The following is a 13,806-nucleotide window of genomic DNA, read 5'->3' as shown; positions in this document are numbered from 1 at the left end:
AACATTGAACATTTTAGGAACAGCTTCCTCCCTCCTCCAGCAGATTTCTCAATGCTCTGTGAATACATGTACATCACCTCACCTTTTTGCTCTCTTCTTGCACTAATACTTAGTTTTTTCATATTTCTAATTGTAACGTGTGGTAATTTTTAAATGTATTGTATTGCTGTCACAAAACAACAAATTTCATGATATATATCAAATACCTGATTCTGATTCAATGTAAAGAATGACCTCTCATAACCAGCAGTATCATTGACACCATCATTAAATCAACATTTATTTGTATAAATCTCATAAACCACAAGGGACACATTACTTACTGTTAAAATACTATAATTCTGTTGTACCATTATATAAATTAAATAGATCTTCATCAGTAGTGATCTGTGTACTAAAACTCCTATCTATACAGATACAAGCCCTAAAGAAAGACATCTTTCCCCCCTAGAAGCGATATTACAGCCTTGAATGTACATGGCATCTCTTTAACAATGACTTTGGCTTTTTTTTCAAAAACAATGTTAACAACAAGGCAGCTCTGCATTAGAGATTTCTAGATGTCAAATGTGACTAAAGATCACAGACATAAGGGTTTATTAAGTTAAAACAAAGCCTATATAATTGTCTGCCCACCATCCCAGATAAGTGGCAATGCAACGTGACTTGCTATTATCTGGACTCTCCCCCCAAAAGTTTCAATGCATTTGTAAGTAGCAGCCATTTCTTGATAGGTGCATTTGGGGTCAGTCTCTTGAGGTGCTTTCTCTTTCAGTATCGGCCTTCTGGCCACTGTACCACAGTCCCATTGTTAAAGGGCTGCTCGCCTCTTAACAGACCTGTTTGCCTGTATTTGTCAGATTAGGGAGCAAGCTGATGGGAGGGCTGTGTGTCGCATGTTCTTTAGCTTTCAGTCTCAGACTGGCAATGCTGCTGGACTTTCTGTCCATGGCTGTCGAGTGCGAGTGAGCTGGGAAGACACCGGGGTCCACCGCAGAGACTGAAGGCTTCACAATCAGGGATGTTGCCATCAGAGGGTTCATTGTTGTGAAGAACCTGAAAACCACAAATTTAATAAGCTAAAGGAATAAAGCACAATAGATTCTGATCACACCCTCCCCACAATGTCCACATTGGACACTGACAAAGCAAATGCACCTTACTTATTTTAAGAGATACAGCATGGAACAGACCCTTCTGGCCCAATGAGTCACACCACCCCACAACTCACCTATTTAACTCTACCTTAACGGAAAATTTACAATGACAAATTTACCTACCAACTGGTAGGTCTTTGGATAGTGGGAGGAAACTGGAGCACCTGGAGAAAACTCATACACTCATGGGAAAAATGTACAAATTTTCTTCCACAGGATGTCAGAATTAAACTTCCAATTCCAGAGTGCCCTGAGCTGTAATAGCATTGCCCTAACCACTGCGATACTTTGGTGTCTCTAGTTGGTGAATGTACTGTAAAATATTAAAGAGTCTGGTGAGATCTGTAAAGTAAGTAGTATAGTTTCAGGTGATTGATCTAGAGGTATATAAAATCATGAGGACCACAGGTAAGGCCATGACGTCATGGAACATTTCAGCACAGATACGAGACCTTTGGTCCAATGAGTCTGTAGTTGTCCACTCACCTAGCCCAATTTCCAGTGCTTTCCCAAATCCATCTAAGTCCCACCCCTTCATATATCTACTAAGTGTGTCTTAAATGATGTCATTGTACCTGCCTTAATCACATCCCCTGGCAGCTGGTTCCATATACTTACCACTTGAAAAAGTTGCAAAACTGATCCACACATAGCCTCACTAACAGCTTACTATATTGTCCATCTCCAATATTCAATGCTATGAAACATCAACTCCTTCCAGCACAGGGGAGTCTATAATCAGAGGTATCAGCTGTCCCTAATAAAGTCGCCACTGAGTGTATGTTCGTGATTTTTTGCTGCTGTAGCCCATCCACTTCAAGGTTGTGCATTCAGCGATGCTCTTCCGCACAGCACCCGTTGTAATGTGTAGTTATTTGAGTTACTGTCACCTTCCTGTCAGTTTGAATTAGTCTGGCCTTTCTCCTCTGACCTCTCTCATTAACAACATGTTTTCACCCACAGAACTACCACTCACTAGATGATTTTTGTTTTTTGCCCCAGTCTCTGTAAACCCTAGAGAGTGTTGTGCTTGAAAACCCCAGGAGATCAGCAGTTTCCAAGATACTCAACCACACTGTCTTTCACCAACAATTATTCCACCGTGGTCAAAGTTACTTATATCACATTTCTTCCCCATTCTGATGTTTGTTCTGAAGAAGAACTCTTGAGAATGTCCATATGCTTTTATGCATTGAGTTGCAGCCACATGATTGGCTGATCAGATACTTGCATAACAAATAGGTGTGTCTAATAAAGTAGCCATGCACTGTACAGCATGGTAACAGGTCTTTTTGTCCCGTTGAGCCTAGGCAATCCATTTACACCCATGTGTCTAACTGACCTGCTTACCCAAATGTCTTTGGACCTTAGAAGGAAACCAAAGCACCTGGAAAAAAAACCCACGTGGAAACATGGAGAATGAACACTCTCCTTACAGACAGAGGTGGAATTGAACTCTGGTTGAGGATGCTGTAATAGCATTATAGTCAGGTTGCTCATCTGAGTGCTACTGGTACCATGTAACCCAGTACTACCTGTCACATGGTCAGGTAGTCAGCGACTAAACCGGCTCCCCCACCAGGCCTGCCTGGTGAGGAGGGTGGCTAGACCCTGCAGGACAAAGAAACAAGACATGTCAAAGGGCGGATGAACACTCTCATAGGGTCAACAGCCATCTAGCAAACACGTGCCGTGAAGCATGGAAAGGGCATCCCTTGCATTGAAGCTTGATCTGGGCATTCACTGCAACAGAACTTTCCCCAGCCGTCTTGGACCCCACCATGCTGCTGGATCCGGGAGGGGATATCAAGAGGGTGGACCTGGACCTGTGCAACCCCCTACTCACCTAAAATCCATTCACACACACATAGTTCCTTTCTGAGGAGTGGGGTACCAACTCCACTAACTGACTGAAAGGAACTATCATCATGGGATGGACAGCCAGAGAGAGAGAGCATTATGCCAACCACTGTGCTATTGTACCTGTCTACATTTAGGCATGTACGTGGGTAGGAAAGGATTAGCGAGATGTGGGCTAAATACAGGCAAGTGGGATGAGCTGAGGTACGCATCTTGTTTGGCATGGATAAGATGGTCTGAAGGGTCTGTTTCCCTATCACTTTACAGCGTCAGTCACTCATGTTCAGCACTTGGAGATGAAATGTTTTGCCCTCTCCACACGGTTTCCCACTGACCTGTTAGTTACCATCCAATTTCTTCTTTAAAATAAAGAACAAAAATATTAATAAAATGATGGGGATAAAACCAATTATTGCAGTAGATAAGTTAATAACCTTCCATTTATTATAAATCAAACTTTTTCTCAGATGTGAATACAATTTATGGCAATGATAAAGCATTTAATGTTAAGACTGCAAATATTTCTTGCGTTTGTAAACACAAGAGATTCTGCAGATGTTGGAAATCCAAAGCAACAGACACAACACACAAAATGCTGGAGGAACTCAGCAGGTAAGGCAATATCTATGGAGAGGAAGAAAGAGCTGATGTTTCAGGCTAAGACCTTTCATCAGGACTGGAAAGGAGAAGAGCCCAGATTAAGAAGGCGAGGAGGATGGGAAGGAGTTCAAGTTTCAAGGAGGAACACATGGCTGTGATAGTGAGATTGGGTGAGCACATGGTCAAAGAGTTGGAGAGAAGCAGAGACCACAGAAGGGGCTTAGTGACAGAGGGTCTCACTGAACTAATGTTAAAGTGAAGATTTAAGCTTCTTCAGGGTAGGCATACCTCAAAGAGACTTCACAGTGGAGCAGCAAATCATAAACATAAGAGATCGTGCAAATGCTGGAAATCTGAGCAACAAACACAAAATGCTGGAGGAACTCAACAGGTTAGGCAGCATTTATGGAAAAGAATAAACTGTCAATGTTTTGGGCTGAGAACAGTACTGATGAAGTGTTTTTGCTAGAAACATTGACTGTTTATTAATTTCCAAAGATGCTGCTTGACCTGCTGAGTTCCTCCAGCATTTTATGTGTTATCCTGCATTTGAAAAAACACATTTGTCTACTTGACATAAAATATTTTGCAAGTTTTGGATATAGATCAGTAGATCAAGCTGACCTGTTTTACCTGTTGAACCGTTCCCTAGAACGTTGCTACAAAATATATGAACCCAAGCACTTTGATCTGCTGAGGAGATTTTGTTCCTCACTGGGAAGAACAGCAATGGATATACTCTGGACTGGAGTAAAATTCTGCGATGACCTGGATATTGTTTGTTCTGCAATCTGACTAAACTTTCCTTGAGGGACAATTACCCTTTGCAAAGTGATTGGTATGTGACCACTACCTCTACAAACCATTTCAGGGCGCCCGGGTAGAGTAGTGGTTAAAGTGATGCTACTCAGCTCAGGTCTTTCAGGGTTTGGAGGTTAATTCCGGTGCCATCTGTAAGGAGTTTGTACATTCTCTCTGTAAACTGTGTGGTTTCCTCCAGGTGCTTCGGTTTCCTCCCTAAGTCCAGACATACCAGTTAGTAGGTAATTGTACTGTGAATAGTTTACAGTTAAATCAGTGGGTTAACAGGCAGTGCTGGAAGGACCAGTTCCACACTGTATCTCTAAAGTAATAAAGTACACCCACTAGTATAATTTGGAAACTTCTGTGCTGTAAAATTTACAGAGAATATAATGGAAAACTACAAAAAAAAAGACATACTTTGTTTCATTAACAGGGAAGAAAACCTTTAAGATGGAGGTGGGCTGTATTTGAGTAATACAAATTATTTGGATAATTACAGACTAATACCACCACCATATTTCCATATTACTAATAGTTACATTAGTCATGTCTCCCCAAACAGATCCTTTACTCCCAGTTGAAGGAAGGTCAGTGAGTTCCTGATGGGCAAAGGAAACGCTTCAAAGATAACATCAAAATCAGCCTGAAGAAATTCAACATTCCATCTAAAAACTGGGAAGACATTGCACTCGACAGATAGACCTAGAGGAAATCTGTTCAAAAGGGAGCTGCACTACTTGAGAACGAACTCCGTTGTGCCGCAGAAAAAGGATAGACTGAACAACCAAAAGACCCAAACACTATCCACACCCACCACTTGCTCTTTTCCACACTGCACCAGAATATGTGACTCCCAGATCTGTCTCGACAGCCACCTGAGGACTCACCAACTGACAACCTCCAAGGAGAAGATCATACTCAACTCGAATGATCAGACTACAATTGTTACTTAATAGAAAGTAACTAATTGAAATTACTACCATACTTTCTAGATAGCAAATAGTTATCTAGTAGGCATAGAGATTTGACTGTGCATCATAATTGGGCATAAAAATCAAATACAGGTCGACCTTCACTAATCCGACTACCTGTAATCCGGTTCCTTTTATAATCTGGCACTGATTATGCTAATTCGGCATTTTCACTAATCCAGCAGTTCTCAGGTCCCAATGGTGCCAGATCAGTGAAGGTCGACCTGTACTTAATTTACAAAACAGAGGAAATTTGCCCTTATTCAAAGAGTTGTTATTTATTGGATTGATGACCCTGCTTTGGGCAGTAACAGACGAGGCAAAGTTATGGTGTTATTCATGGAACATTAACAACAGAGAAAGAGCTTAAATGACTCATGGGGTCGCTGCCACTTCTCTGTAGGACAATACCCTCTTGAGACCCTCCGCTGGTTGGTTTGACTATGGATTTTAAGTCCTAGCTGTCTATGTATATGTAAACCAGTATGCAAGCCAAGGCAGTACAGTATGGAGAGCAACCTGTTACCCACGTAGCAGGCTCCCTTTCCACATGCAACTGATGAATCCAAAGGAACGGCAGAGACCGATATCGTATGGCACCAGCGGCACTTGCAGGAGTTGACAGTCATCGTTGAACTGCATTCAGGACTCCAGCTGGAATTTCCTCAGGGTTTATTCTCGAAGCCTTCCCTATGAGTAGGTGTAGCACAAGGCGGTGGAGGGTTGAGATCAGAGCTTTCCTTCTCCTAGATGAACTGCCAACCACAGCTGGTGAGTCCCATCTGCCCAAGGCGACTGGTTTTAAGGTGCCAGTAACCTGCCTTTGTCCCTTCTGTCAGTAGAAATGGTTTCATCAGGATTAGTAGCTAAATCACATGTGAAGGTCTGAAGCTGGATTTAGGAGTCAGAGGCTATTTGAGATGCACACCATTGGCAGCACTTAGTAGGTAGTGGGAGCTCATCATCACTACCCCTCCCAGCTAGAACAACCTTAAAGTCAAGTTATCTGTCTGCATCCCCATCTCTCCATCTCCCACCCACTTTCCTTTGAAAACCATGGCATAATCAAAACGATTTAAATCAGAGAATCAAGAGTAACATTTTCATTTCAATAATAATAGAATTCAGATTTCTATCAACTGCAGTTTTTCTTCGATTAAAAAAAAGCAAAAAATAAATTAAATATTGGGGCTTTGAAAGCTATCACTCCATTTCCGCCTGTTAATTTCTCAAAGCATGGGCTTCTTTGTATGCATTTTCAGTGTAATTTTAACCACATCCTAATAGCTTTCCATTAATCTAAAGATACATTGTCATCAATTGCAAATTTACTGTATATTTGACTCAATCAATTAATAAAACATCAAGGGCACATATACAGAAAGGTGCCAGAAAAAGGTCAATAACAAAAAAGGTCCGACCTACCCCGCTCATGGACTGCTGGTCCCAATCCTGTTAGGGAGATGGCAGTGTAGCAACTACGTCAGGACCACCAGCTCAGAAACCGTTATTTTCCTTAGGCACCAAGGCTGATCAATACCTTCACCCACTAACCAACCCCTTCACACCCATAACCATCACTACTTTATTGTTTCCTGTCAGTTACCCTATGTATAAACACTCCTATGCCGAGCATCAATTAATGGATATATCATCAATGTGTATAAGCATTCTTATGTATTGAAATGTGTGTCTTTTACTGTGTTTTTTATATTATCGTAGGTGTTTTTTTTGTGCTGCAATTATTTCGTTTGGCTTTACACTTGTGTCAGTGAAAATGACATTAAAATATCTTGAATGACTCTAAAGAGGGGCTAGTTAATTGAAACATGGCAATATTATACCCACATCTTCAACTTAAAATAACAGATGCAGTAGCTATGAACCAGTCTTGAATTACTTTCGTTGAATTTTAATGGCCACGAATCGTAAATGTTGGGATTTCACGCAAATTTGAATGAGAATTTGCAGAAGCCGTGTCACGTGCTCGTCTTAACTCCGATGTCGAGATGATAATGCCTTTATTAAGGTATTGCTCAGACTGCACTTGGAATGCTGTGAGCAGTTTTCAGGTGAGTTTTGGACTAAGAAAGGATGTGTTGGCATTAGAGAGGGTCCAGAGTAAATTCATGAGAATAATCCCTGGAATGAAAACATATAAGGAGCGTTTGTTGGTTCTGGGTATGTACTCGCTGGAGTTTGAAAGAATGAGGCAGGATCTCATTGAAAACCTGTCGAATATTGAAAGGCCCAGATAGAGTGGATGTGGAGAGGATGCCCCCTATAGTGGGTGAGTCTAGGACCACAGGGCACAGCCTCAGACAAGAGGGACGTCGATTTAGAACAGAAATGAGGCGGAATTTCTTTAGCCAGAGGGTGTTGAATCCATGGAATTCATTGCCACAACTGCTTGTGGATGCCAAGTCACTGGAGATATTTAAAGCAGAGGCTGATAGGTTCTTGGTTAAAGACACCAAAGGTTACGGTGAGAAGGCAGGAAAATAAGGTTGAGAGGGTTAATAAGTCAGCTATGATGGTACAGTACAGCAGACTGAGGAGTTGAATGGCTCAGTTCTGCTCCTCTGCCTTATGACTTTGTTATAAACAACGGAGTAATGTTTACTCCAGTGTTTTCCTTAGAGGGAAAAAAAACCTGCATTAGTTGCATGTTAAATTAAGCACGTACTCTATAAACACAACGGTCTAACATCGAACAGTCATGACAATTAGTGTTTAAAATGTGAGAACGGATCTCGAAGTGTTTATACCAACCTTCCAAAGTGTGGGTTGAGTAAGGGGTGTCTGAAGAAAGTGGTCCCGATGAAGGTGCTGATTCCTAGCTGGGCTGCTGGGCTGTAGGCGTTGGTGCCTGTCGCCGCGGAAAGAGCAGGGATAGATGATGACCTCCAGCTCGACTCCAAGCCAGTGGACTGGGCCAACGGCACGTCCAGGTAGAGCCCCAGAGGGCTGGTCAGAGACAAACCGTGCGGATGGCTCAGGCTTCCAGCCTTCTCACGCTTCCTCCATTTGGCTCTGCGGTTTTGGAACCACACCTAGTACGGAACAGCAGTGTAAGAGCGTCCAATTAGTCAAAGCTCGCCAAGAAACTGCGCACCCCGAGCAAGAGCACAACCATCCAACCACACCCTGGAGGCATTTCCAATCATTGTCGAGTATTGGAAATAAACTGGTCTTCATTGTACGTCACTAAAGCGTTAAAAAGTTAGATTCTGAATGATATGATTAGGAAAGCGCTAAATTTTCCCTCCGGAGAACCAAAATAAACAAAAAATAATCATTAATAAACCAGAAAATGCTGCAAACACTCAGCGGGTCAGTGAGTGTGGGCCAGAGTTTCCGGTGGACGACTCTTCATTTGACTCAACAACTGTTTCTTGAGAAACGAACACAAAATGCTCGAGGAACTCAGCAGGTCAGGAGGCAAAGATTAAACAGTCTACGTTTCTGGCCGAGATCCCTCGAGGACTTTACTTTTCTCTTCACACACGACCTGCTAAATGGTTCCTGTATTTTCAGCCTTTTTAACGATTTCCAGTTTATTTTCATCAACTTTTAAATAGGGGTTATTTATTTTAAAATAGTTAACTTGTGATTGGCTGAATTATTTGTACTATGAGAAGTTCTAATTAATGTGCCGGTGTACAGAACCACAGATTTAAGATTATTGCCAAATTGTTTTTTAGTGCTTCCAAAGAACTCCCCATCCGCTGGTGGTTCATGCCATTGCGAGGATATTCCAACCCAGATTACACAGGTGTGCGATCCCCAACATTTAAATTCCCTTATATGTTCTCTTTAACACAAACCGAAATGAAATTTCGAAGGTAGACGCAAACGCCGCGGGTCACCCCAGTTCCTAATCGAGGTGCCCATTCTTGAAATCAGCGGGAATCTTAGGTTACCCAAAGACGTCGAACATCTCCAGCGATTTATTTGAAATTAGCGCGTGTTTAAAATGGACCCGAATTGTTGCTAAATTTCCAGAGCGAAGATGCACTCTATGGGCAGGGAGCCTTACGCGAAGGTTGCCTGTTCAGATATCAGGCTATTTCTAAGTGTAGAATTTTAACACGATATATCAGAAATTAAACGTCTTGGTACGTGGGTGTAACAACAATCACAGAACGCGCGAACAAACTTGACAGTTATCGATTCTTAATTTATCCTTGTGGATGAATTAATTCCGTCTCAGCTTTTTAAAAAAGTTTCTTCCCCTTTGCCATCAGATTTCTGAATGGACAATGAATTTATAAACACTACCTCAATTCCTCTCTTTTCGCACAATTTAATTTATATCGTATTGTAATTTATAGTGTTTTATTACGTATTGCACTGTACTGCTGGCGCATGACATGCCAGTGAGATTAAACCTGATTCTGATTCAAATTCTGTGATAATCGTTACGATGCAGTAATACGTGTTTCACCAAACAAGGGGGTATGACAGTAAAACCTTATTATTTGTTCTTAAATAAAAATATAGACTTATGCTATAATAACTGGATTTATTTTAACGTCTTAATTACTTATTTGCGATAAGGCGAAAATCGTTGAAATTCTCATTTGCCCAGCAAGGCAAAGGGTTATGTTTTAATTAAATAAACTTCTCCAGACAGCCCAGTGCCAGTGTTGCTGTACGCCAGATGGTTTTTGTTCCCGGACACTCCCCAGAGCCCTTTGTAACTTCATCACTCCCTGGAGATCTGAAAGTGAGTGAGTATTTACTGAATGCAGACGATTTAACTTTGGTCTGCATCGTACTTCACGAGTTGCCGCAGGAATGGCGAATGTGTGGCTTAATCTGATGGAACAAATGGATATTTAAATTCTATGGTTTAAAACTGGTTTCATTTTCTTCCTAACTCCCTCACGAAGATCTCTCCGATTTAGATGTTTACAACATGGTGTACAATCCGAAGATTTAACGAGCACGTCGAATATCGTCGAAGGCCCATTCCACACACCGTTACCTGCAGGAGCAAATTAACGCAATTTTGCATCTGTCACTGGCTCCGCGATTTAACCCCGCCATGCCAAATTAAAGGATTAAGAACACACACCTGGACCCGCGCTTCGGTTAAATCGAGTCGCATTGCCAGGTCTTCCCTGCGAAGAAACACAGAACATTATTATCCACTTTTATATTGTAGACACAACACTGCAATGTCCAGCTGACTTTAAATAAAACTGACTTGCCCAGTGCTTTCGCCAGTTTCTTGACTCAGATTCCCAAAACTGGCAGGATATTCATATCGTATCAGAAAACAGGTGCTTTCCATGCTATTTCGGTGCTGAGCATTTATTTGTTTATATAGTCGATATATTTAACAAAGTAACTTCATTTTAAAATGTTACAATTTGGACACTTAATCCGTTACCAGTCACCATGACTCCATCGAAACGGTAATAAACCCCCGAGAGAAGGGGTAGAGATTTTTTAAAAATGTGGTGTATTTTTAATCATGTTTTTATGTTAAATGCAGCCTACTTTTTAAACGATTTAGAAATTACCTCTCAATCTGGGAGGCTCAATTTTGTTTTGCTATATATTTTTGTAAGAGAGATTTATAAACTTTCTTTTGTGTAGTTTTCCATTGAATTTCTTTCTTCTGCTATGATACCCTCAGCAAGAAAATGTAGTATTTGGTGATGTATATACTTTGATAATAAATTTACTTTGAACTTTGATTCAAAAATTACTTATTTTGTTAGACACAATATATGTTATTGTAAGAGAGACTTACAAACTTTAGCGAGAACTTTTATACGGGCTGAATTTTAATCAACCTGTTTTGAAAATTCTTATTTATTTCCTTGTGATGTGGTTTGGTTTAATGTAGAGCCGGAGTTGATTAACTTTGGTTCTTTCAGGAGCCGCTGAGGGTAGGGCTACTGATATTGCGGGTGCTGGCAGTCGCCCACAGTTTCCTGCGCTGAGCTCCAGTTACCTTGTGAAGACATCGGGGTAGTGGGTTTTCCGGAAAGCTCTCTCCAACTCCTCCAGCTGAAAGTTAGTGAAGGTAGTTCTGTAGCGACGCTGTTTCCGTTTGAAAGACCCGTCCTCCTGTTCACTAACGCAAGGGAAGTACTGAAGATTCGTGCTTTCCCCGACACACTCCCTCTGATCCGCGACTTCTTTCGACCTCTCCTCATCAGCCCCCGTTCCCAGTGACTGGCTTTCCGAGACTCTTCCTCTCTCCCCACAAGTTTTCGCACCCCGTTCTCCTAACATCGAAGGCAAAGCGTTTTCCACCGGCGGTAAAAGCTTCACATCGCCCCGTCGCTCCCCCTGTGTCGGCACGGGGCTGGTATCGGTTTTCGTTTCGCTCGAAGGAAATTCATTGCCCTTGATTCCCCCTCGTCCCGAGCGTGTGTGTTGAAGCCAACCCCGTTCTTGGTTCCTGATGCCTGCTGAATGATCTCAAGAAAAAAAAATAAAATTTAATCATAATAATTCACCTGGATTAATTCCATACAATTGCAAAAAGGTAATTTGCGTAAACATTTTAACTATGTGGCGCATTTCCCCCTTTTTTTAAGCATTGCTGTTTTAGAAATATTAATTATACAATACAAAGCACAATTCCGGCAATTCTTCACAAACGAATGGACAGAATTATTTTGTTTTTGAGGGGGGAGTACAAGAAGGCTTGTTCGGAAGGAAGCCCTACCAACTTACCCGCATTTTCCTCGATTTCCCCCTGGAGGTTTCTGACGCCAGGTGAGGGAGCATCACCCCGTTTGACAGGCCGACTGGTGCGCCCCAAGATACTGTCAATGAGATAGGAAGAGAGCAGAGGAAAAGGCTGAGGCTTCTCAGTAACGGCGGCATCCAAGCTCCCCGGACAAGGCGGCGAGCTGTTCCCTTGAGTTTGCATGGCGCTCCCGCTTCTCCGCAAATGTCAGAAGACCAACTTCCCCCCCGAAAGCATCAACATGTCTAACGAGCGCATTAATGACGCTCTGCAATTTGAGCGCGCACCACTTTAAGTAAACATCTCCAGCCACACTTCCCATTGGTACATAGTGTGACCAGCGAGATATCATTACATAACCCAAAATCTGCGATGGATCTCTCCTTTGCAAAGACCTTCATATAAATCAGCTAACTGACACGAACCATATTATGAGTTTCATCGGGCACGTTTTGGCTCAGAATCAGAATTAAGTTTAATACCACTGACGCATGTCGAAATTTGTGGTTTTCTGGCAGCAGTACATTGCAACACTTAAAAATATAAAATGAAATAAGTAGCACAAAAATAGTGACGGCGATCTAAATTGAAATTAGCTCTATGCCTGGTAAAATTACACCTCTCCATGTACGTTTTATTTAAGTGCATTTATCAACCATTCTCAAAATGACACCTATGTCTATAGCGGTTAGCGCAATCACCGGTCGGAGTTCGATTCCCACCACTGTCTATGAGGAGTTTATACTTTCTCCTCGGGTCCGCGTGGGTTTCCTCCGGGCGCTCCAGCTTCCTCCCAGATTCCAAAGGGTTAGTTGTGGACGTGCTATGTAGGCACCTGAAGCATGGCAACACTTGTTACTACACTGCACTGTAAACATTTAAACTGCTTTAAATGATGCTGTTTATATTGTAAATACATGCTGGTATTTATGCATTTATGCACATTTTATTCCATATCCATAATTTAACCTCCAACTTTATTAGCTTTTTTATTTGTATATAATTCTTAATTTTGTGTATAACTTCCTATCCTTTATAATAGTTGCATGTTTTTGTTGTGTTGTGCCCTGACCAATACTCTACAGCAAATTCATAATACATTTAAATGTATGAGGTGAATAAAGTTGATCCTTAAATATCCTTATGAAAATATTGACACAGGGATCAAGTACTAAGATACCATGTACACACAACAGATCCTACAGATGCCGGAAATCTTGACGAACTCAGCACTTCATGTAGTATCTATGAAGGGAATAACAGTCAATGTTTTGGACATTGATTAAAATGAGAGGGGAAGGAAGCTGAGGGGAATGTTCTTCACACAGAGGGTGATGAATATCTAAAACGTGCTGTCAGAGGAAGCTGTATGAAGCGAGTATACTTACAATATTTGAAAGATGTTTGGACAGGTACATGAATAGTAAAGTTTCAGAGGGATTTCAAAGTTCGAAGTCCAAAGTTCAATTTAAATTTATCAAAGTACTATCTGTTTCCATACACTACCTTGACATTCATTTTCTTGCAGGCATTTACAGGAAAAATAAAGGTTATAAGGGTCTAACCTGTATGTTATAGAATAGTGCAAGTACTTTGGCCCACAATGTTGTTCCAACCTTTTAACTTAATCCAAAATCAATCTAACCCTTCCCTCCCACATAGTCCTCCATTTTTCTTTTAGCCACAAACCTATCTAAGA

The 13,806-nt window shown here is 41.5% G+C and overlaps 1 protein-coding gene across 1 annotated transcript; it reads right to left on the bottom strand.

Moving 5' to 3' along the window:
• Positions 1–268: 268 nt before the first annotated feature.
• LOC140203743 (homeobox protein ARX-like) lies at positions 269–12,455 on the bottom strand. Its single transcript, XM_072269777.1, has 5 exons — positions 12,092–12,455; positions 11,361–11,832; positions 10,473–10,518; positions 8,165–8,445; positions 269–1,056 (listed from the first exon to the last, which is right to left on the bottom strand). The coding sequence occupies exons 1-5, from the start codon at positions 12,288–12,290 to the stop codon at positions 831–833; spliced, it is 1,224 nt and encodes a 407-aa protein (XP_072125878.1). The 5' UTR covers positions 12,291–12,455; the 3' UTR covers positions 269–830.
• Between the last annotated feature and the right edge of the window lie 1,351 nt (positions 12,456–13,806).

Source organism: Mobula birostris, chromosome 10 (assembly GCF_030028105.1).
Source record: "Mobula birostris isolate sMobBir1 chromosome 10, sMobBir1.hap1, whole genome shotgun sequence".
NCBI classification, from domain to species: Eukaryota; Metazoa; Chordata; class Chondrichthyes; order Myliobatiformes; family Myliobatidae; genus Mobula; species Mobula birostris.
This window is presented reverse-complemented; position numbering and strand designations above follow the sequence as displayed.

Excerpts from the sequence above, each read along its gene's own strand:
- LOC140203743 (XM_072269777.1), bottom strand. The coding sequence starts at position 12,290 with ATGCAAACTCAAGGGAACAGCTCGCCGCCTTGTCCGGGGAGCTTGGAT. Across the intron at positions 11,833-12,091 it reads GGAAATCGAGGAAAATGCGG|ATCATTCAGCAGGCATCAGG; the intron begins GTAAGTTGGTAG and ends TTTTTTCTTGAG. Across the intron at positions 1,057-8,164 it reads CTCAACCCACACTTTGGAAG|GTTCTTCACAACAATGAACC; the intron begins GTTGGTATAAAC and ends TGTGGTTTTCAG.